Source organism: Corvus hawaiiensis, chromosome 19, assembly GCF_020740725.1.
Source record: "Corvus hawaiiensis isolate bCorHaw1 chromosome 19, bCorHaw1.pri.cur, whole genome shotgun sequence".
NCBI lineage: Eukaryota > Metazoa > Chordata > Aves > Passeriformes > Corvidae > Corvus > Corvus hawaiiensis.
This window is the reverse complement of record NC_063231.1, coordinates 10,270,754-10,294,100: the sequence shown is the minus strand read 5'-3', so window position 1 is coordinate 10,294,100 and position 23,347 is coordinate 10,270,754. Positions and strand designations below refer to the sequence as shown.

The following is a 23,347-nucleotide window of genomic DNA, read 5'->3' as shown; positions in this document are numbered from 1 at the left end:
GTGATTTTTCCAGAATGCAATCCAGCTCCACAAAAACACACAGATGTATTTATACACACCTCATGAAACCAATAAACGACACCTTAGGACACAGAAAAACTTTGTGTAGGAAGCTCGCTGGCTCTGGTTGTCTGTCAGAAAGCAGCTGGGTAATAGGTGGTTTTATGCTTTTTGATGGTATTTTGTCAAATATGCACAGCCAGTGCAGGATCAGGGAGAATCTATACGTGAAAAAACTTATGTTACCAGCAGTTAAAGTTTTACTACAGTTCAGTGATATTCAGTGTTTCTTCAAAGCCTCAGTTGCCAGGTGGATCGTGGCTGCCTTGGTGTTACCTGCATGCATTCGGTTTATTCCAGCAAAACTCACTGCAGATAACACTTTGCTTGAAGGAATTTCCAGCTAATCTATTTGCTCCTCTCTTATTTTCTTTCTTTTTTTCACAGTTTGACAGAACTAACCAATAAATGCTCATGCAACACATTTCTCCTATGAAACAGAGCATTCTTACATGAAAAATTTGACTTGAAAGTTGTGGCACCAGCATTGCTAGGGCGTGAGCAGAAAACTGTCTGTGGAACATCTCAGTTGTCAACCAGAAGGTATCTACGGTTTCACAGGCCTCAAAATATGTTTAAATAAAGCCATATGCAGATTACTCATAGGAGTAGAAACACAGAGAAGTGGTTAATCCTTAGAAGGATTTCCCTCCCTCCCTCCCTCCCACTCCTCCTGTTCTCACACTTGCTCCCACTCCTGCTCTCTCAAGTGCTACACCCCTGTGAAAATGCAGTGAGACAAAGCTGTAGGAGATAATAACTCCTGCCTCAAGCTACGTGTGACCTTTGGGTTGTGAGCTCTGCTCTGCCTTTGTAGCCCAGACCTGCTTGGTGTTTCACTGGCCAGCTCTGTAAGCTGAGCTCTTCATAACAGCCTAGGGCAGGCATTTATCCTGCTCCTTTGAGTTTCATGCTGGGGCACATCCAGCCAACTGCTTCCCCAGCTCTGACATCTTTGGGTAGAGAGTTGTCTTGAAAATCCAAATTATTTTCATTAGAAGACACATATGTGACTTCAGAGTCTGTCCTGTGGTACCATTCTCCTCCAGGGCACACGTTTTGACTTTACAGTTGTAAAAGGAAGCAGTGAATTACTAACACCCCAGCTCCTTTTGGTTCTCTGCATAACTTACTTGCATCATCAAACAGGCAGAAAAAACAATATATATATAACACATCAAGGTGGGAAATGTTTCCTAGATGAAGGAAAAAGAAATGCAATTTCACAGAGTGAGAAGATGCACATATAAAATAAGGATAATTCAGCATTTTCTCCAGTGTTTCACCTAACCTGGGCAAAACTTGTGTTATGTGTTCATGGAGGCAGACTGGACAGTGCCCAGGAAACCATCAACAGCAAAGACAGGCAATTTATGACTTTCATTTGTCACTGGGGGAACTCTGAACACATGCAGTCACCTTTTAGTGGTCTTGGGCAGTGCTGCATGCTGTGAAATTCCATAGCTGACCAACCAGTTTTAGCTCCTGACGAGTTTCTTTACAGTAAGAGTCACAATGTGTTCAATTTAAACAGCGTTCAGTGTTACAGGAGCATTTGGACCTGCGAGATTTTATTTATTCCTTAGCTAAGAAATAGAGATATTCCATCAGTCTGACTCCACCTCTGATCAAGGTAAATATTTTGTTTGTATAAATAAAACTTTAGTGGTTGCACACTGGGGTACTTCCAATGCTTCTGTGTTCGGTGTATGATTCATGGGGAAAATTACAATTTATTGTCACACTTCCTCATATTTCTTTCACAGTACATTGCTGCCAAGCAACACTGTCCTTTATTCTTAATCTCCCCTGCCACATGATTTCTGGTCATGCCCAGATCTCTGCTCTCCGTCTTAAACTCCTAAGCTAGTACAATTTTCTGAGAGGGATGAAGAATGGGATGGCAAATACAGGCAGGTGTTTCATTGGGCAGATAGCTGCATGAATTTCTAAAAGGGACTTTCTAGAATAATTGCTAGCGCCGTTCTAGAGGATGCCAGCCTCAATCCCAGAGGCAGACAGACGGCACAGAGCCTCAGCAGCATTTTCTCTCAGTTTCCTCTCTTTAGTCTTCTCTCTCACAGCGTTCAGTAGCAGCCACTGGTGTGAAGGGACGAGGAAAGTTGCCAAACCTTTCTGTAAAGGAGACAGCAAAGGGGATCTGTGCATCCGCTTCAACAGCCCCGATGGCAACAGCAGCCAGGCTGTGCAGTACATCTGGGAGACGGGAGATGACAAGTTTGTGGAGCGAAATTTTCATGCTGGGATTTGGTATTCCTGTGAAGAAATGATAAATGAAGAAGGTGAGTAAACCCATGGAAATTTACTTAAGGAAGTAATCACAGTTATCCCTCCTTATTTGGTGTTCCCTTCCCCTCTGCTTCGCCATCGCGTGTGTCTTTTATGGTGTTTGTAGCCTTAAAAAGTTGCTCTTCTCTGGCAAAAAGGACCTTAGTGGGTACCATCTAGTCAATTCTTTAAAAATTCCTAATGAATTCTGCAAAGAACATTAGCGTGCCAGGTTGTGTTTTTGATTTGGGTGACAAGTTGTGGTACAGATGAAGATTATTTGGTTTTTATTCTTCTAACCATAACAGCAAGTCAAATTACTTTAACAGGAAAGTATTCAATTTTTCCAGTGTTTTCATTCCATTAGTCAAAAATGAACATACCTGCTTTAAATGATTGCTTCTGATCCCTTATGGCAACATAAAAAGCACAAACTGACTTTTTTTTTTTTTTTAAATAACTTTCACTAATAAATCTGTGGGATCTAAATCAGTTCCTGGATTTCCTCTTGAGCACAAATATTTCTACTTTCTTACTGTGATCTCACCTTCCATAAATCAAAGCAGAAGAAGATTATTTTCACCCTGCTAAAACATGATAGGGAGAGTTACTAGTTCTAAGTGGTGGCATTTAATTGGGTCTCACTCTGAATATGTAAATATTGGTAGAATGAAATTAGCTTGCCATTACAGAAACTTTCTAGTCAATTTTGGATTTTTGTATAATGCTGGTTCAAGAATTCAAGCCTTTACTGTAAAATCAGATCAACACTAAGTTTTTCCCCCTTATTGTCCTGATCAGTTTACAAATGGCAACCAGAACAGAACTTCAGTAGCTGTTACCTATGCCATAAAATGCAAATATTTTCACAGTCACCTGTCCTGAAGGTCCAGTTCTACCAGAAGGTCTTGTAAGTTGAGCAGTTTTAAGGGGTAAATGTCAAAGATCAGAGCAAACTACGTGTCCAAAAGATGCCTTTTGTCCATGCTATGAGTACCAGGGTTGTGTAATTTGAGCATCTGCTATGGAAGCTCGTGTTTTCCGACTTGGGGCAGTTAGGAGCTGGAAAAAAACACCCACATCTACAAGAACTCTACATCAGAGCAGAATTAATTCCGAGAGCTCTGTTCACAGCATCTGTGTGGGGGTCAGGAGGTCGAATGGGTTTGAAAATCAAAGCTTACAGAAAGAAATTGGAATGAAGCTTAGAGGGAATTTGTGTGAGCAGCAGCCTTGCTGCTGTAAGGAGAGCAGCTCTGCCCTAACAGGGACAATTGCATCCAGGCTGCCAGTTTTGCAAAGGAATTTTCCTATCCTGGCTTTCACAGCTAGCACCTCATGGAAATCAATTCACAGCCTTTCTCTAAGTCTTTCAGGCTCTGCTTCTACCTTCAAAAAGTCTGTAAGGAGTCTCTAGCTAAGCCCGAGGAGAAGGTTGATGTACCAGGGGCTTTGTGTACATCAAAAAGAGCTTCTCCTGATCCTCTCACTTTCTGCTTATTTGACAGATTTTGTGTTTTCTTCTTCCTATTAATCTATTTCTTTAAATCATTACAGAATACAAAATAATCCTGAATTTGATTTAATTTTGGTTTTTTTAGGTGAGAAATGCAGAAGCTTTATCAGTCTGACTCCAGCTTCTGATCGAGGTAGATATGCATATTTTATTTCTGTAATCAAAGCTTTCCTGATACAAATATTCTGCATTAAATTAAATCAATTAATTTCAAAAATGCTTACTTTAATGCCAAATAGTTCTTTTGTCCTTTATTTAGTTTTCCAACTTCAAAATAAAGTTCATATGAGTTATGATATCAATCTCTGTCTTTCTGAAGACACACCATGTGAATATGAATGGCTTTTGAAATTACTTGAAATATGGGTACCGGAAGTCAAAATCTGTAAGTTTTTGCCCTCTCTCTCCTCACACCTCCCTATTTGCAGACAGGAATTCTGTGGCCTGCACCACACCCTGAGAAGGCAGAGGGACAGGCAGCGTGGGAGCATTCACCCAGGAGGGTTGCACGCTGAGGGGATTGAGGGAGATGTGCTGTGCACCAACCCAGCCTCAGTGACACTCTGCATCCCCTCCCTGTGCCTCATGCAGAGCTCTGAGGAGACATTTCCATCCTCTTCTTTCAAAGAAGGACTCACGTTTTTATGAAACATTCCCGCAGATGCTGCTAAGTGCCCTCCTCTTGTCTGATCCCCAGTATAAAAACATCAGTCCCTCACTGATCTGATTAGACCAATCACTTTACAAGTGGCAGATCCAGGAAAAAAAAAAAAATCTTTCTTTCTGGCATGCTGGGACTGGAGTATTTTCCTGGATATGCAATTTCAGACCCTTGGAGAAGGAGAAACACTCAGTCTCTGAATGCTAATCTTCCTTTTAACTGCTGCAGCTTGTCACAGTGCCTCAATAGCATAAAAGAGTTTTGTAGCATGAGAAAAAACATATAAATGAGATGTGGGTGTAGTCATACAGCCACGGTCCTCAGAAATGAGGGGTGTGTTCTGGGCCCTGCCTTGAGAGTTCCTCCCAAGGAAAACTCCAGGTGGACATGGTGCTGAAACTAACTCTGAACAGCATCAGCAAATGCCACGGGCAATGGCAGGCCAGATTGAGACAGCCAAGAAGCATCTAGGTACCTAAAAACCAAAAATCTCTCCCTGGGCAGTGAAATCCTGTGTGGAAATAGGCTCCTGGCCTGCACAGAAGAAGGGGTTTGTGTTCTGCACGTGCCTGCGGCTGCTATGTGATCCAAACTCAGGATGCAGCAGGCTCACCCTTCCCGAATTCATCACCCCTGGGTCTCACACACAGGGGTGATCACCCTTGTTCAGTGCATTTGTTATAATGGCTCACTGACCAAAAATGTTCAGATGCAAACTCTCACAGCTGGAGCAGCCAAAACTGTTGGGCAATGCAACATCTGGAGTTCCTAATGTAAAACACCATTTTTTAGCGAGACAGAGTTTCTGGAGAAACAAACCAAGTCCAAGAACACCCACACATAGCCTGGCCCAAGAATTTAATGTCTAAATGGCCCATGAATCAGAGAAGCCCCACAGACATTGTCAAAGCCAGCAGCTGGGGTTATGCACCACACAAACGTTGTCTCCTGTCCTAGGTGGTGCTTGGTAATCAAGGACAATCAGCAATGTCTCGATTTTTAAGTTATGAAGGTTTGTGCATGTCTTCACGTGAAATCACTGTTTGAATCTACAACCAGGTGTCTCAGGACACATTTATTTTTTAAAAAGTTTGGGGAAGGCCATTTGCCAGATCTTGCTGCAGTGAATTTGGACACAAGAAGGCCTCCTGCTCCTGGCTGGGGGACATTAGCATGCTACAGGTCAAACAGCGGGCTGAGAGACTTTAATGGGAGGATTAACTTCTTGCATAAGATGTAATTACCAGATATCCAAAAAGAGAGGAATTAGCAGATAACTAGACAAATGAATCTCAGTGAAACCTGGAGACTGTCTGGGCTCATGAAGGCTTCTCTGTCCAAAAAAATCAAGATCCTGTTTGGTTGAAAGTTAAGCCTGTGGGGAGGATTTTATTTAATGACTAGACCCACAGGCAGTGTAGGTGTGTGCATGGCCTCCAGTTTGTTAGCTGGGGTCTGCTGCTCCAGTGTGTTCCTCTCTGCACTCAGAACCACGACATCAGCAGCGAGATAACTGGGCAGTTCTTTTTATATTCACTGTGGTTCTTCTTTTTATATTAACTTTGGTTCATGGTGATTTTAGGGTAGCTACTGAGTATAAAACCACACTGTCCCAGAAGCACAGTCACCTTCTAAGTGTATAGCAGGAACATGCAACTCCTCTTCTGATAATTATAATTTGGGGTGTCCATTGACACTGAAGCCTTCCAGAGGTGTTATCATTATCACAGCATCCCCACAGCCTTCGTGCTTCTGTTCAATGTCGTATGAACAACACAAATGAAGAAGGAAATGGTGACAATACCAAATGATTGCTTATAATATCAGTGCTCTTCATTTGGTTTCCAGGGGTTTTATGGCTGTCTATTGGAGCAGAGCTTCTCTACATCGTTTTGCTTCTGATTGGAAACATTCTTATGTCAGTAGAAATATTCTACTACAGCTCTGTCATTGATGGGCTAAAGATCAACGCCTTCTCTGCAGTGGTCACCGTGTTGGCAGGTACCGTTAAGTATCTCCATTGATTACATCCAGAATAGCCTTCCATCTGAAAATTAATGACAGCATCCAAGTTTCAAAACTGTTACAGTACCTATGGAGATGCTAACAATACAAAGGGCTGCAAAATTATATGGGGAAATATTGTTTTCAATTAATTATTTCTTAATGTGGTTTGGTTTTAATTTTATATTTATGGCTTTTGCTACTTTTAACTTAATTATTTTAATTTTGTCATTTTTCATTTCATTGTCAGGTTGGTCGTCAAAGATTAAAATGCAACATACTCCTCCAAGTAACTTGATTTTTTAATTCCGACACACTAAATATAAAATCAGCGACAGCCAAACTCAAGTAGCACTTTTGAGAGGGAATAAAATGTACTTGGATAATTTCTAATAGAGAATTGTCATTAAAATTTTCTTTCATTTTCTGCACATTGTTTCATAATCCGGTGGTATTTAATTCTAGGATTTCAGGCAAACTAATTTTGGAAGCAGTCCAATCTGAGGAATCTGGTCTGAATTGTCTGTTTATAGTCTGTCGAGCAGGAGGAGGTTGGACTAGAGAGTTCTGAAGGCACCTTATAGACTGAAAGATTCAATCTATATTACAGAATTTTCACTGGGGAATGTTGCAGGAAAGCATTTACAGTTAATTTATTTACTGTAATTTCTTGTGGAACACATGCCTCTCTGCTTCACATGTTCAGGACTGTTCAGTGTTCAAAGTGATTTATACTTGGTGATAGCATACCTTTTAGAATGACATTTAATTGCAAGTCAGGCAGCTGGCAGATGGCAAAAAATTAATCTCAAGATTGTATTTCTCTGTCAAAATTTTTGGCCTGGATCCTGATCCTAATGTTTCTGGATTTAACATTCATGCATTTGTGCCTTTTCTTATGAAGTAAGGGGTTTTTTTGTAATACTTTTCATCTTAAACATAATCACATATTTAATTCATTCACCAGTCTTTTTTTGGGGGGTAAATAAATGAAGTTCATTAAACATCTGACCATGATAATGGGGAAGAAATAGAGCAGATAATTCCTTTTCTTTGCGGTTAACTTTCACACACGTGAAGATGGCTCGTTCAGCTCCTTGTTGTCCAGTGGCCAACCTTTGCTGCCTGTGATCTCTTAACCTGCTGGATTATCTCCTTTCTTCTTAATGACTTCCCTGAAAGATGGCCAAGCAGTTAAAAATCTCTACTATCACCAGTTACATTAATTGCTCAAAAAAGCCCCATTTCTCCTGTATCTGACCAAACCTCATGATCCACCATCATGTCTATTTTCAAGAAAGAGTTGTGAGCTTCATTCAACTCCTCAGGCAGTTTTGCCAACTATTAGCAGCTTTCCCCTCTCCCAATAATCATGAATATTCACTTTTATTAATATTCTTTTTGTTTTGGGCCTGTACAGTATTAAGCAGACTTAGACAGGAAGCAGCAAGTTTATCCTGGACATTCTGTTTACATGAACGAGTAAAATTTCTTGAAACACTAAAAAAATGGAAGAACACTTGTCTTAGCTGTTAAATTGATGTATGAATCATTTGCAGACATAAACCAAATCTAGTTGCCCTAATCTGTTACGATGATGCAAAATTTCTTGTACAAACATACTCTTGGTTCTATTTGAGCAATGCAAATTAAATTATTCAATATCAGCCTCTGTCACAGCCTAGATTTTCAGTACTTTCTAGTGTTTGTCCACATTTTCATTCACCTTCATACCTGATAAATCTGGATGCATTTACAGCAGTGGGAGAGGGCATCCACCTGCGTGGCTTTGAAAATCTTCCCACTCAATGACAGGAAACTGGGAAATGTGTCCCGTGCAATGCAACTGAGCAACACTTTCCTGTAATAACTCAGGATTATATTGCCAAGATATTTTCAGAGGATGAGAACCAACCAGTTCTCCTCCTCTGGCAACCAGCAGGTTGCCTTTTGAAATCTATGGGCTGCATGTCCCAGGGCTCCCTCAGATTCCTCTGGCATACAGAGGGGCAAATACACAACACGTTAAATACACCTAGATGATAATGTCCAATATTTTTGAGCGCTTTGTAGAATTCAGATACTTCACAAAATATTCTCCAGGAGTTCAAGGGACAACTCCAAAGAAGAATGCCCTCAATTTACATTTTCTAATGTTATTATAATATTGTATTTTTTAGGTCTTCTGGGCATGGTTGCTCACATGATGTACACGACTGTATTTCAAATGACTGTAAATCTTGGTCCTGAAGACTGGAGACCTCACACTTGGGATTATGGCTGGTCCTATGGGTACTTACTGGTTTATATTTGGTTCTTCCATTACATTTCGGTCACTTCACCCTCTGTTCAAGGAGCATATACTTAATTTCTAAGCAGTGGCTTTACCTTATTTCTCTTCTGAGGATGCAGTTCAGTAACCAGGTGATGTTCTTGAAATTCAGCTACCTTAGATTATTGCCCAGAATGTATAAACTTGCAAGTTTTGTATTTGCCATCTGTCAGAGAGTACAGAGAGGTCCAGAGGACCTGCATGAAGGAGAGGTTCTTCTCCATACACATCAGAGCCAGGTTAGGTATCCTCATCTCCCAGGACAATTGTCTTGCCTAAATTGTTTAAAACTCTTCCAGCTTTAGTAACTTAGGTTGACATTTTCCTGTCACATACATGCTTCAGATTGTTGTATCTGGAACATGTCACAGAATCACAGAGTAAACTAGGTTGGAAAAGACCTTTGATATCATCAAATCCAACCTGTGACCTAACATTACCTTATCAGCTAAACCATGGCACTGAGTGCCACATCCAGTCTTTGCTAAACACCTCCAGGGTCGGTGACTCCACCACCTCCCTGGGCAGCCCATTCCAATTTATTGGAAGGATTTATTTAAAAATGTAAATGGTTTGTTGAATCACATCAAGGATGTGGTCACAAACAGCTCTGAGGAAGAGGTGAGGTAAACAGGAGTCTACCTTAGACTGATTTCTCCACCAAAGCACATTTCATTTGATAATTGTGACCTTGCCATGTTAAGAGAGCTACTGATGAGCCAGCTCCTGCACTGTGAGCTCCCATTCATGCTCATGTAGCCATATTTTTACATGCTGCTTTTAATGTCATGCATTTTTAACAAATTGTACCTCAATATAATTTTTTTACTTCTGTTTCCTTAGGGCTTTACTTTTAACATTTCAGCGTTGATGTCCTTTTCTCTCTGCTTACTCATGACATGCATTTCAGTGCTCTGAACCTGCTTTAGCCAGCTATTTAACAGTGCCTTCTCTGTTCTTTTTAACACTTTTGGGTAACTCACGTTTTTCAGTGTCCCCTGTGAGGTTTATACTCTTAATAACTGCACCTTTTAACTTCTTATGCATTCCTCATTTTTTTATAAAACCCCTTTCTGCTATTAAGCTCTAACCAGAGTAAATAGAGAAACTGGAGGTAGGGTTTCATTAAACAGGTCTGTTAAATGTAAATATTACAACAAATATGTGCAGGTCAACTCTGCAAGTCAGGTCTGTAAATGGTCATTAACCAAGAGTATTTCTTCCTCACCCAGCCTGTTCATCTCTCCCTAATACAACCACACGTATGCAGTGTTCTCAAAAATAAAATTGAAGGACTTGAATATGAAAATGTCCTCCTAACTTCTGATAATTTTTTTTCTTTTGTTTACAGCCTTGCATGGACTTCCTTCGCTTGCTGCATGGCTGCAGCTGTCACCACTATTAACAAATACACAAAAACTATTTTGGAATTCAAGCACAAAAGAAAAAAGCTGGAAAGGAGCTTTAGGATTCAATACAACTTTCCTGACCACACAGCTCCAGAGAAAGTTTGCAATGTGTATGTGAACTCTTTCCAAAACACCACGGATGACCCCGCACATGCAATAAGAAGCTTGCGTCACCTGGCCACTATTTCAGTCCTGTAAAGCTGAACCATATCTCAAGGCAACCTGTAAATTATAATCCTAGATCCAAATGAAACAGTGCTAACAAATAAAATGTATCATTGTGTAGTATTATTTATTTTTCTTAATAAAGAAATTCTATTTCTGTGGAAGCTTCAAGGAAGTCTTGGTGCTGGAAAAGAAGGTTCAGGTGTCTCTGTTCAGATAACAATACTGATACAGGTTCCCCACTGTTCTAGTTTTTAAGCAGATCCAGGCTTTGGAAAAATCCCTTTATATTTTTATTCAGGCAATAAATATAGCTTGAGTTTGTTATGCCAGCAAGATCCACAACAGGTCAGGTTATGGCCAGTGATAAGGTGGAGCTGATAACAGAGAAGCATCCTTAAGTCAGAAGAAAACCATTAGTGGTAAGAGAGGAGAGTTTTTGTGTATATATTGAATATACTCAAGAAATGAGAGTTCCTGACCTTGTTGGCAACAGGTCCCAATGCTTCACTGCTGCAACTGTAGAAAAAGCATTTCCTCATATCAGATCAGAACGTTCTGTGTTCCAGTTTGTGCCCGTTACCTTTTTTCCTTCCACTGTGCACCTTTGAGAAGAATCTGGCTCCATGTTCCCCACACCATCCTACTAGGTAGCTGCAGATAGCAGTAAGATTTCCTCTTTAATCTTTAGAAAAGTCTGTCTTTATCCTTTACAGTGCTCTGAAACTGCCACCTTCAGTTCAGCAGGGGAACAAAGCAGCTGCTCAAGGGCTGGGTGCCCGCTCTGTTAGAAGCAGTCTCACTCCCTTGACCAAAACACAAGATCCTGATTCCTTCCACGTGTTTCAGGCATTTCTTCCTGATGGGTATGTTTCTAACACCTTCACTGACAGAGGAATTATTCCTGATTCCGTCTGACTTTCTGCTTTTTGTCACTTGTAATAATTCTTTTTACAACAGATCTTTACCCATCTCATGTTGCTCCTGGGTGTCATGGAAGAATTTCCACCTCATCCAGGAACGTACTTGGTTGGTGCCTAAAAGTCCTTTGAAAAATCCAATTTAAGCAAGTGCCTCATTTTTTTTTCTTATCCTGGAGTTTACTAACACAGGCTGACAGTCTCTGCCATATGCTGTTTCCTCAGGATTGTTTCTTGCAGTGGTTTGCATGCACATAACGTGCTGCATGTGGGCAAGGGCTTTTTAAATAATTGTGCAGTAAGAATCCGTCCAGATCAATACTTAAATCTCAAACTGTCTGTTTTTCCCATGCTAACCATTCAAGAAGCTATATGGCTTCTGCTGGATATCTGGTAAATCAATTCACCTGACGAAATGGAAGATTTCTTATCCCTATTTGTAAGCCATGATTTCATATTCTGGCCCTTACTTTAACTCTTGACTCCCAGTAAGTCCTGGAACCACATTATTTGAAAACAGAGGAAAAACACCTGCAGCATTTTTATTCTGATTCATTGGATCCTATCAATCTTGAGGAATATGGCATCTCAGAAAACTTCAGATACCTGTGGCACAACAGATCTTCAACAGTGCTGGTTACCACTGCAAGTTAATGAGAGAAATAGGCACCTCTGGGATGCAATTCCTGTTATCCTGAACTCATCTTAATATTTCTTTTTGTTATCATTGTATTTTTATGTGCAACATATATCCACAGGTGAGACAGCGAAACAGAGATCAACAAATGAAATAGAAAACTCCAGATTAAATAATAGATTTCCCCGGAGGAAAAAAAAAGATATTGCTTCTGAAATACCAGTGGAGAAACCCTGTCTTCAAGATGAGAAAAACCCACTGAATTAGAGAAAAGTGTGACCCATTTAAAAGGTCATCTAATCCTTCTTTTCTTCTAGGCAGGATAAACTAAAGCTACATTGCTTTTTTACAGATGTTTCATTAATCTCTTCTTTAAAGCTTCCAAAGACAGGCATTTGAAAATTTCTGTGGCAATTTATCCTTTGTGCTTAACTATTCTTAGCAGAAAAATGCTGTCCCTGTAAATCTCCTTTGCAGTAATTTTAGCACATTGTCCTGCTCCAGCAGAAATGGAGAACATTTCCGTTCTACCTTCTCCACAGTACCTTTTAGGAATTTGAATATCATTAAGATACAACTTTCTTCTACTCTCTAGATTAAAATGCATCTGTTTTTTGAAAGTTTCTTGGTAGGTTACAGGTGTTATTCCACCATTTTTACTCTCACTGCCTTTTACTGTGGCTCCCTGAACTGCTCACTGTTTCGAAGTGAAATTGTATGGAGAAGTTCTGCTGATCTCTAGAACGTGCAAAATGGAGCAGAAGGATCACTCAGCTTATTTTAACATGTAATCCACTTGTTTTTACAACAGAGAAAGACAATAATAGAAATCATAGAAATCACAGAATGGTTTGGGTTAGAAGGGACCTTAAAGATCATTTATCTCATTCCAACCCCCTGCCGTGGGCAGGGACACCTTCCACTAGACCAGATTGCTCCAAGCCCCATCCAACCTGGCCATGAACACTTCCAGGGATGGGGCAGTCACTAACAATGTTGATTCATGTTCAGCTGTGATGGCCTGTGGTGCCTGATCCTTTTGTGATGAAATTGTGCTTATTCTGCATCTTGCTCTTGTGGAAATGTGGAGGACTTGGCTCTTGCTGAGGTACAGGAACAAATACAACTGAGATCACAGCAAATGCCCATTGGTTTGAAGGAGAGGAGTTCTGCTGAGGACCAAGAAAATTTTGAACAAAGTTAAGGTACAATCTCTCACACTACAATAAAACCCCAGTGCTACAACAGAAAACAGATGGAGCTCCAGCAGGTACTGCAGGAACTGACCCCTTCATCCCAGCAGTGAACTCCCTCCCTGAGTCAGGTTTCTTGAAGCCAGAGCAATTGCATCAGAGATACAGCAAAGGGTTAATGTCCCTTCAAGATGACATAATGTTTCTTTGCTCTGAAAATTCCTCTCATGTTTGGTGATTCTACCAGTGACTGAGGTATATAAATGAGCTGGTGCTGAAAGTGATACGAGCAATGGGACTTGTAGCATCAAGAGCAGTTTGGTTCCAATGGCATATTGTCATATTCCCTAAAAGCAGAAGAGTAGAAGCTTTATAGTTGAATGTGTGTGTCAATGCTAGTGGCTTTATTCTACCCACAGCAAGCACCAGAAATCACTGACATTTAAAACAGAAACCTTTTTTTTTTTTTCAGGTCAAAAGCAAGGAAAATAACTGAACAAAATCAATTTTCCTCTTCTGTCTTCAGCTTTTCCCTAATCCCTGAGGCAACGATGGCAAAAAACAGCTCAGGGAAGAAGGTTCGAATGTAAACTGCTGCTCTGGGGATGGGATTGGCCATAAGCACCTCCTGCTTCTTCCTGCTCACTGTGCGCAGGACCTCCTCTGCCACCTCCACCGGGTGCACGCCGTATGACACCTTCCTGAAAAAGACTGTAAATGAGAGAGGAGTGAGAGCTACAGACAGACAGACAGACAGGCAGGCAGGCAGATACTCTGAGGGAATGGTGTTAAAAAGACACACTAGTAATGCATCAATCAAATCAGTTTAACTTCTACGCACTTTCGGTCCCTTCCCCACTCCGCTCTCCTCACCAGTACGTCACCAAGATCTTTTTATAACGTTGAGGTAAAAGCCTTACAGTCCCTAAGAGAAGGAGCAACCTGAGTGCAGTGGAATTATCCCTTTGGACCTTTCGTGCCCTCCTCCACCTCCATTCCTGATGCCCTGGTGTATTTATTTTCTCACATAATGTTGCCTCATTCCATGTTCCTTCTCTTTTCACCAGACTTATATTACCTCTCCAATACCTCTTTTGTTTTGCTCCTCATGCCTGTTCATCATTTCTGTCATTCCCATTATTTTTCCTCTCATTTACCCTGGAAAAGCCTCCCCCCTGCTATATGTTCCTCATCTTCATCCACCCAAACTTACATTTCCAAATAGATGCCTCCCAGTTGCCTGGTGTTGGTTGGCGATGGTATGAACAGATGAAGGTTGGATTCACAGTGCTGACAGAAATATCAAATTCCTCCATTTCAGCTCGAAGACAATCAAAAAAGCCTACAGCAGCATGCTTGGATGCAGCATCTAAAAGAAAAAAAGCCCACGTATGCATGTTTAGATGTATGATTGCATGGAAGCAGATGTATAATAAAGCATCAGTGTTTGGGAAAACGAGCATGGAATGATCAGCCAAAAGGCAAAACTACAGCGAATTCTTTCACCCAGTGAAATTATCATATGACATATTTAAAACAAGCAATAAGAAATTATCTATCCAGGACAATTGTGCATGGAGTGTCTCGGATGGGTCAAAGAGCATGTGCCTGCATTTCCCAGTCAGAAACAGCATATCCTGGGTGAGGGAATAACAATTCTATTATCTCTACAGTTCAAAAATGTCTTTGGTGAATGGCATTGTCTCTGAGATGAGTCCCCACACCTTGTGTTTCTGCAGTTGGTGACACATCCATACAATGCAGTGAAATACATGTCCACTGCTGGAACGCAGTGCTGCTCACGCTTTGTGAACTGATTAGGACATTGCCCCAGAGAAGCAATCTGAGATGTTAAAGTGAATTTTAAAGTAACTGAGTGTCAAGGCTTTTTAATCTGCTTTTAGTGTCTTTTTATTGAGAATAGTATGAATAAGACGATAGTATGTGAAACCTGACCAGCAAACAGAACTGGGTGTTCAGTGCAGCAGAGCTGCAAAGTGCTCAATCACCTTTTATTTGACTCAGTTTACAGTGAAAAACAACCTGTGCATATCTAGACAATGGCAGGTGGGCTCTGGGAATGCAGAGATCCCTCTCCATGCATCCATTTTGACATTCCTTCTTCTGGCAGCTTCATTTCACGCAACAGAAATATTGGTAGGGGCATTGTAAAAACTCTCTCTGTTGGCTCTTCTGCTTCTCATGGTTTTATACACATACAATTGTGTATAAATTGTATATTGTCTATATCCTAGATGGAAAGTATTCCAGATGTCACATCAATGTGTTGTTTCCTTTTTGAGCCTTTTTTGTAGTTCTTATACTTCTTTTGAGACGGGAGACCAGAATAGCCCACTATGTTCAAGATGTGGGCACTGCGTATTTACGCATAAATTTACAAAGACAGAAAGACATGTTTTAATTTATTTTCTCTGCTGTTTTCCTTACAGCTTCTGTCACTGTAATTTGCTTTCATGGAACTCTAAGTCACAATTCTGAGGTCTCGCAGGCTTTTTAATTCAGAGCCCATTACTGACTTTCTGCCAAGTTACAAATGTCTGTTTACATCTGTTCCAAGTTAAAAATGCCTATTTACATCTCTCCTATATTTTCTGTCCACTAATTTTGCATTTGGTTAATGCAAAAACCTTGCATTATAATTCAGAACAGCCTCGTTCCCTGAGGAGCTTTGGATGAAAGACCTTGAAAATTTTCTGGAAAGCCAAGCAGGAAGCAATTACTACATCTCCTTTTAAACTCCCACACCCAAATACATTAAGGACATGGGGCTTCCTTCATAAAGCATCTACTCATCTTTATATCTACTCATACTTTATATTTACACACTATTCTTCATGAAGGTTTCTTCCAATATGCACAAGTACAGATAAGATACAGATTTTAACTGTACAATATATATTTATATGTATATTTAAAATTTGCTGTCACATTTTTATCCTCTTATTCTCAAGTACCCTAGGCAGCAGTTACATTTCAAAGGCAGCATTTTAACTATTTCTAATTGAGTTCCAATTTGAAAAAAATTTCAGCCAAATACTGTAATAACACCAAATTTGGATGCAAATTAGCACTTTTAACAACCTATTATGATTGTCATGGACTACTCACAAGCTGTGCATTAGAATGTGTGTTTTTCCTATGTGTAACTTACAAGCTGCACGAAATGGGATTCCTATTTTCCCTTGGATGCTATTAATTAGAACAATCTGACCAGTTCTTCTTGAGATCATGTTAGGAAGAATGGCTGCAAAAAGAGAAATACAAGAAAAAGCCACGTAAGTAAAAGAGCCGGGTGCATTTAGTGAAAAGGAGTGACAGCAGAAGTGTAAACACCACAACTTCAGTGAAGGTTGACTCAATACTGCAAGCAAAAGTATCACAAAACCCAATAGGTGGAAATTAAGTGTCTCCTAGACTTCACCTGAATTCTACATGCAGAGCTGGTTGCAGTATTAACCCATTTAATTGTCAATCTGCTTTAAGTGGTTACAGCAAAAAAAAAAAAAAAAAAGAAAAAAAATTAAAATACCTTTGGTTAATGTTATAGGTCCAAAATAGTTGGCATCCATTATCTTTTTATCAAGTTCCAGTGAAATGCTCTGCACTGCTCCCTTCACCTTCATACTTGCATTGTTGATCAGTATATCCACACAGCCATAGCAGTTCAGGATTTCCTTAGCTACGTCTCGAATGCAGCTGATGTCTGAGATATCCAGGAGTATGAGCTTTGGTGCATATGTCTGACAAACAAAAGACTCATTTCAACAGGACTTGTTATATACGAAGTGTATTTCTACCTACTTGTCTTGTAAATGAATTTACCTTGATACTCCAAGTGTTTTTATCATTCTCACATAAGGTTTTGATATTAACTCGCTCTAGAAAGAAGATAGCTCAGCAATGAGAGATGGGTTTGATATTAACTCACTCTAGAAAGAAGATAGCTCAGCAATGAGAGATGGGTTTGATATTAACTCACTCTAGAAAGAAGATAGCTCAGCAATGAGAGATGGGTTTGATATTAACTCGCTCTAGAAAGAAGATAGCTCAGCAATGAGAGATGAGTTTGATATTAACTCGCTCTAGAAAGAAGATAGCTCAGCAATGAGAGATGGGTTTGATATTAACTCGCTCTAGAAAGAAGATAGCTCAGCAATGAGAGATGGGTTTGATATTAACTCACTCTAGAAAGAAGATAGCTCAGCAATGAGAGATGGGTTTGTTCAGCCCGGAGAAGGTTCTGGGGAACCTTAATGCTCCTTCCAGAGCCTAAAAGGGGTCCAAGAAAGCTGGAGAGGGACTTGAGACAAGGGCTAGCAGTGACAGGACAAGGGGGAATGGCTTCCCACTGCCAGAGGGCAGGGTTAGATGGGATATTGGGCAGGAATTGTTCCCTGTGAGGGAGGGGAGGCCCTGGCACAGGGTGCCCAGAGCAGCTGGGGCCGCCCCTGGATCCCTGGCAGTGCCCAAGGCCAGGTTGGACAGGGCTTGGAGGAACCTGGGATAGTGGGAGGTGTCCCTGCTCGTGGCAGGGGTGGCACTGGGTGGTGTTTAAGATCCCTCCCAATCCAACCCATCCTGTGATTCTGTGATTGGTTCTGTGATTCCATGACAATGGGTATTCACAGACACTGAACTTCAGATGAAGCAGAACACCACGGGAAGGGTAAGCTGGACTAGCTCCTCGTGAGTCTTGTCTCTCCTGTAATCAGTGGAGACAGAAAATAGACACAAGGGTGACTCCTACCAGTTCAAGTCATGGTCTTTGTGGGAACAACCCTTTGCTGACAACACAGACCAGGGTATAGTGCTTTGATAGACAAGCTACATAAACATGGGGACAGATGGAAGGTAGGAATGGTTTGTTTTGCTATAGCTTATCCAAATGGAGTTTACTTTTGCATGATTTCTGCAAAAACAGATTTTATCAGCTGTGAGACAGAGGAATGAAGTTGAAGTTGTTTCTCTTACTGTATTACTTAAACAATGTAATGCAGAACCCTTGGTCATACTTAATAATTTTTCCTAGTTGAATCTGTGCAGTCTAACATGAACCTTTGTGGTTATCTGTGCAGATGAACGAAGCTCACTGCAAAAAAACTCCACAAATATCTGTTGGTCTGATGAGCAATGGCTGTAAAATTTATGTGATGCCTTCAGGAGCACCTGTGCCCTGGAATTGGTCAACTGCATGTTGGTCCCAGAAGGGAAGCGTTCCCAGGAGCCTCAACAAACACCTGCCAAAGAGCTGGAGAAGGGGGCAGTCCTGCATGTCCACTGCCAGGGTGACCCAGCCAGTGGCCATGAGGAAAAGACAGTGTTATTTTTTTACTCCCAATCCCTTCTGCCTGGGACTTTTCCCCAGATAGTGGAGAAGCTCAAAATTAACTTGATCTTTAGACCCATCTCGCATTCCTTGAGCACACTAATTATATGAAAAACTGATGGCATGTCCTGTCATTAAATGAAGCACTTGGATCCCTTTCATCCAAATTATCAGGCAAATTCCTCTGCTGAGGATTTCTGGCTGGGTGGCTTGTTCAGAATACAGGAGCACTCAGATGCTTCACAGGATTAGCTCAAGAGAGCAGGATTTTGGCATTATGCTCCAAAGACCTTCAGAGGGGTTTCTCTCTCTGTCTCTCTGGACTGTGTTTGCTGTATTACCTGGGTGACCAAAGCCATCACTGACAGAAATCACATTTCTTCTCCATTGTTTTGCTGGATCTAAAAAGACATTGTGCACCCAAGCAAGGTTTATCCCAGGCCATGAATACATACCATGCTGGGGTCTGTCACGCTAATTAAGGCATCATACAAGGCTTCTAACTTCTCCCATGTCCTGCCACACAACACAAGCCTTGCTCCTCCTGCGTGAAACACACGAGAACATTCTAGGAAAGAAACACATCCAGAAGAAAGAATTACAATAATGACAAGTTGATTTTGTTTATTTTGCTTGAAATGGGATGCTGGTTCTGCTAAAGATGTTGAATCCATGCTTTAAAATTCATTAAGTTTGAAATAATATGAGTAAAACAGAAAGCGTCGAATTGTGATGCTACATAGGTGAGGAAAAAATTAAATTTATTGTGATGGTATGATGCATAGTTAATGGTACAACACAATGCCACTGTTTAGTAAAGGGATTTATTAAAAATGACTTAAGAAAAGAACACCATGTCTGTTAATGGATGATGAGATTGAGTTAGAAAAATTTTTGTGTATATCCTTCCCAGACACACTTGCTATAAATAAAACTACATATAAAAATACACCTAAGGTGGTTACAATACAAACTGCATCTTTTGCAAACCTTCATGTCTGCTGCACTATAAAGAAAGCAGCCAAGCCCAGCAAGCAGTAACACCAGCTCGCTCTGCGGGCTACCTGCATGAAACTCTTGGCAACACAGAACTCATCTACAACTTTGAAAAAGAGTAATACAGGCCAGCTTCCTCAAACTGGCCCACTGGTGAAGCACCCAGGAGACAGCCCTTTCTCCTACAGACCCTCCCCTCCAGATGTAATCCATCCCAAGACCTTTATCTCCCGAGTCCTAATCCTTCCCAGCAGTCAGCAGAGGCAGCAGGGACCAGCTTGTTCAGCTACATTCCCTGATGCCTTCCTGAGAAAAGCACCAAAAAGCTTCTGGGAATGCAGGGCTGGTACTGCATTTTCTTCATTCAGACATATTCTAGGCTGGGGGTTTACCCCAATTTAAGATAGGTCTCAGAGGAGATTTCTCCTCCCTTTTTTACACAAGTGAGCTATGGTAGTGCACTTCTGGAAGCGGGGACTCAAGTAACAGCAGGAACTGGCAATCAGTGTCACCCATCACCCCCTCTTGGCACCGGCTACGAGACTGCAACCAACTCATTGTGCAGATCTTCATGGGGGTATGTCACCAACTCGAGCCAAATTATGAAACACAAGGCTGGAGCACCTTTATGGATCCATTCTTGTAGTTTTGCAAACCTGTGCAGCTGGAAGCTTTTATTTAAGCAATCTTTTTCAATCTTTTTAAGCAATTTACAACAGTAATTTTATGAATGCTTTTCATTTTCTTTTTTTTTTCTTTTCCTAGCATAGAAAGACTTTTAATTTAATGCCCAAAAGATTATTTGCCAGAACAATTATAGCAGTATTTTCCTTATAAACAACAGTTGAGGCAATCTGGCGAAAAAAAAAAAAAAAAAAGAGAAAAAGACTACTATGTGAACAGCAATAAAGGTGAAAAAGGGAAACCAATCTTCTCCTCTAGAACTTCCCTGTACTTTTCCGAGTTACAGCACTCAGAAGAAACAGGAACTATGTTTCAATAACAACCATAAACCATTGAAAACATCTTCAATCATCACAGATTTGTTTCTCTTTTTTAACTTTGATGAATGTTGCCTTTAGTCCGGAAATTCTGGCATGTAGGAAAAGAATTTGGCTGTTTCCTTAGAGCCCACATACACAGCAGCTGGCCACACAGCTGGTATTTTAAAGCTTTGAATGAATGCATGAGTGGACTGCAGAGTTAATTTTGCATTATTTGGAATCATTCAAGCCTGCAAATAACATCCTGGTGTCAACCTGTGGGATACTGATCATAGACATATTTAGAATAATAAAATAAAAGTGCTTTGAGTTACCTCATTTTTCATCTATATGAAAAGGAGTGTGGGGGCACCACACACACACAATTGCCTTTCTAGCCTCAAGAGACAGGTGACAGCTAGTCACAGAAAAAAAAAAAAAAAAAAAAGAAAAAAGAGGAAGAAAGGTTAATAAGGAAACTGAAGTTAGGAAAATATTCCCCAGGGGTCATGCAGTGCTGGAGAAAGACAGCTGGAGAAATGTTAAATTATAAATTTTCTTTATTCTTGGAGGACTCCAAGATTTGGCTTGAAGCCACAGCCAAACAAATCCAGCACTGGTGATATTTCTGCTCCAAGTGAGGTTTTTGTCCAGAAACCCAGACACCATACAATTCTGCAATACCTCCAACCTCAGCGGAAGTACTCTAAACCATGCCTCCCCAAAATCAATTTGAAACATAACTGTCCTGGTTCTGGCCAGAACAGGGTTAACTCCTGCAGCAGCCAGAAGGGGCAGGGGCAGGACCCTGAGGTTATTCAATCCCACCTCACCCAAGGGGGCTGAGGAGTCAGAGGGGGATCACAATCACAGAACCCCCTGCGATGGAAGGGACCCACAGGGACCATCGAGTCCAGCTCCCAGACAGAGGGGTGAGCACTGCTGTTTACAAGCAGCAGGAACTGTTCAAGTCTCTAAGGGCTGAAAAAGAACATGTAAAGAATAAGATGACACCTGTTTATATGCAGCTATCCCGCACTGACAGCCTATGTAATGGGATCTTACAGTAGCAACATGCTAAAAATAGCCCTCAGCGTTCTTATAAATCCTCTCATTCTATTGAATTAAATAAATACAAAGCTCTGCAGCTCCTTCAAGTCTACCAACAGTTCCTGTGGCTGAGCCTAAAAATATGCATTTAAAAATCACGGGACTTGTTTATAAATAGATTTATTAACTTCTGCTTCACCCAGCCAGTTATGAATAGGTACAAGGCAATGTGTGCATGTTCTATCACCCAGAGGGTCGCTCTCTGGCTGTTTCTGTTCTCTGACACTGAGAAGAAATGAGAAAACTCACCCTTGCCTAGTCCAGAGATGGCATCCGTGATCACCACTACCTTGTTCTGCACCGCTGACTTGGACAAGAGCCACCTGACTGACTGGTAAATATAAATAATTCCACTGATCCCTAAGAGGAGCAATGGTAGAGCAAGTACAGAAAAGATACCCATGTCTGTGGGAAACAAAAGACCATATGAGAGTACAGTAATCATAATACACATACATTATTTTTCAATTAAAAACCCAGTGTTTTCATATATAGAAAATCCAGTGATCAGCATGCCAAAGCAGCAACTTGAAGTAGTAGGAAGGTTGTTTTCCAATCAGTGGCGTAATATTGTTTTGTAATGAACAGGGTATTATTGCTCCTTTGTTTTCCTCATCTTTGTATGGTCTAGGCAAATCTGGATTCCTTTTATGCAAAATTACTGCATGGTGGCAAGACCATAATAGCATACACACACACATCTATATACTATATATATGTGTATGTATGCATATTCTATTATGCTTTGAGGCAAAACATAGGCAAAAAAACCCACTGAACTTTCAAATACATTGCTATTATTAGAAAACAGAGAAAAAGCTTTTAATCCAAATTGCAGGTAAAACTCACAGTAGAAGTCTTTTCTGTTCTAAAAGATAGAGAAAATACAATCACTTACTATGGCTACGAAGACTCCAGATACAGACAGAGCATTCTGTTGTATTTTTGTAAACCTCTGTATTACAGGTTTAGATAAGATCCTTTAGCAGCTTCACAGAGAACTGATTTGTTGAGGCTGCTTGCCCTGAATCAGAGTGGCTATGTATGGCCCCGTGACAGAGGCACTGCCAGAGTAAATATAGCATGCACAGTGTGATCTGCATGCCTGACCTATCAGGCCCAACAGCCTGGGCACTCACAGAAAAGTTCTCAGTACAGTATCCATCCACCTGTACGAAGAACCACCTCTCCTTCTGCCTTGTGTTTGGCTGCAGTTGTTCACAGTGCCTCAATTTCTTGTGCTCTGCCTCCAAGAGACTTCACACATCAAAGCATTTGAGTAAATGCCACAACAATAGGTCGTCAAAACCAAGCAAAAGGTTCCACAAAGAAGCTGCCACTTGAAATAATCACAGTTCAGCAATATGAGTGATGTATGAATGTGTCAGGAGAAGGTCTCTGAGCAAGCTGGCTGGGGAGTCAGTGCCTCACACACAGCTGCTGCAGGCAGCTGAGTGCTGGAAAACAGACGAGGCTGGCATCCTGTGCTCCCAGGGGCTGCAGGCTGCTTTCCACTCTTGGTGTCTGCAAGACAGATCTGTCTCTTTCCCAGCAATTTTAAGACCATACCAACTTAAGATAGGTGATCTACGTTTTACCTTTTTACATTTACATCTATTTTACATTTCCTACAGAGACGTTATCTGTTCATAGAATCACAGTATCACAGAATCACAGAGTGCTTTGGGTTGGAGAGAACCTTAAATCTCATCTTATTCCACTCCC

General features: G+C 40.9%; 2 protein-coding genes across 2 annotated transcripts; one reads left to right on the top strand and one right to left on the bottom strand.

The window, feature by feature from the left end:
• The first annotated feature begins 734 nt into the window (after window positions 1–734).
• Window positions 735–10,607, top strand: GSG1L2 (GSG1 like 2). Its single transcript, XM_048323472.1, has 5 exons — window positions 735–2,363; window positions 3,951–3,998; window positions 6,375–6,527; window positions 8,711–8,822; window positions 10,214–10,607. The coding sequence occupies exons 1-5, from the start codon at window positions 2,054–2,056 to the stop codon at window positions 10,467–10,469; spliced, it is 879 nt and encodes a 292-aa protein (XP_048179429.1). The 5' UTR covers window positions 735–2,053; the 3' UTR covers window positions 10,470–10,607.
• Window positions 10,608–13,569: 2,962 nt separating this feature from the next.
• On the bottom strand, window positions 13,570–22,651 carry DHRS7C (dehydrogenase/reductase 7C). The gene is made up of 7 exons (XM_048323471.1): window positions 22,521–22,651; window positions 21,872–22,027; window positions 18,989–19,101; window positions 16,737–16,947; window positions 16,359–16,451; window positions 14,400–14,555; window positions 13,570–13,897 (listed from the first exon to the last, which is right to left on the bottom strand). The coding sequence occupies exons 2-7, from the start codon at window positions 22,023–22,025 to the stop codon at window positions 13,689–13,691; spliced, it is 936 nt and encodes a 311-aa protein (XP_048179428.1). The 5' UTR covers window positions 22,026–22,027; window positions 22,521–22,651; the 3' UTR covers window positions 13,570–13,688.
• Between the last annotated feature and the right edge of the window lie 696 nt (window positions 22,652–23,347).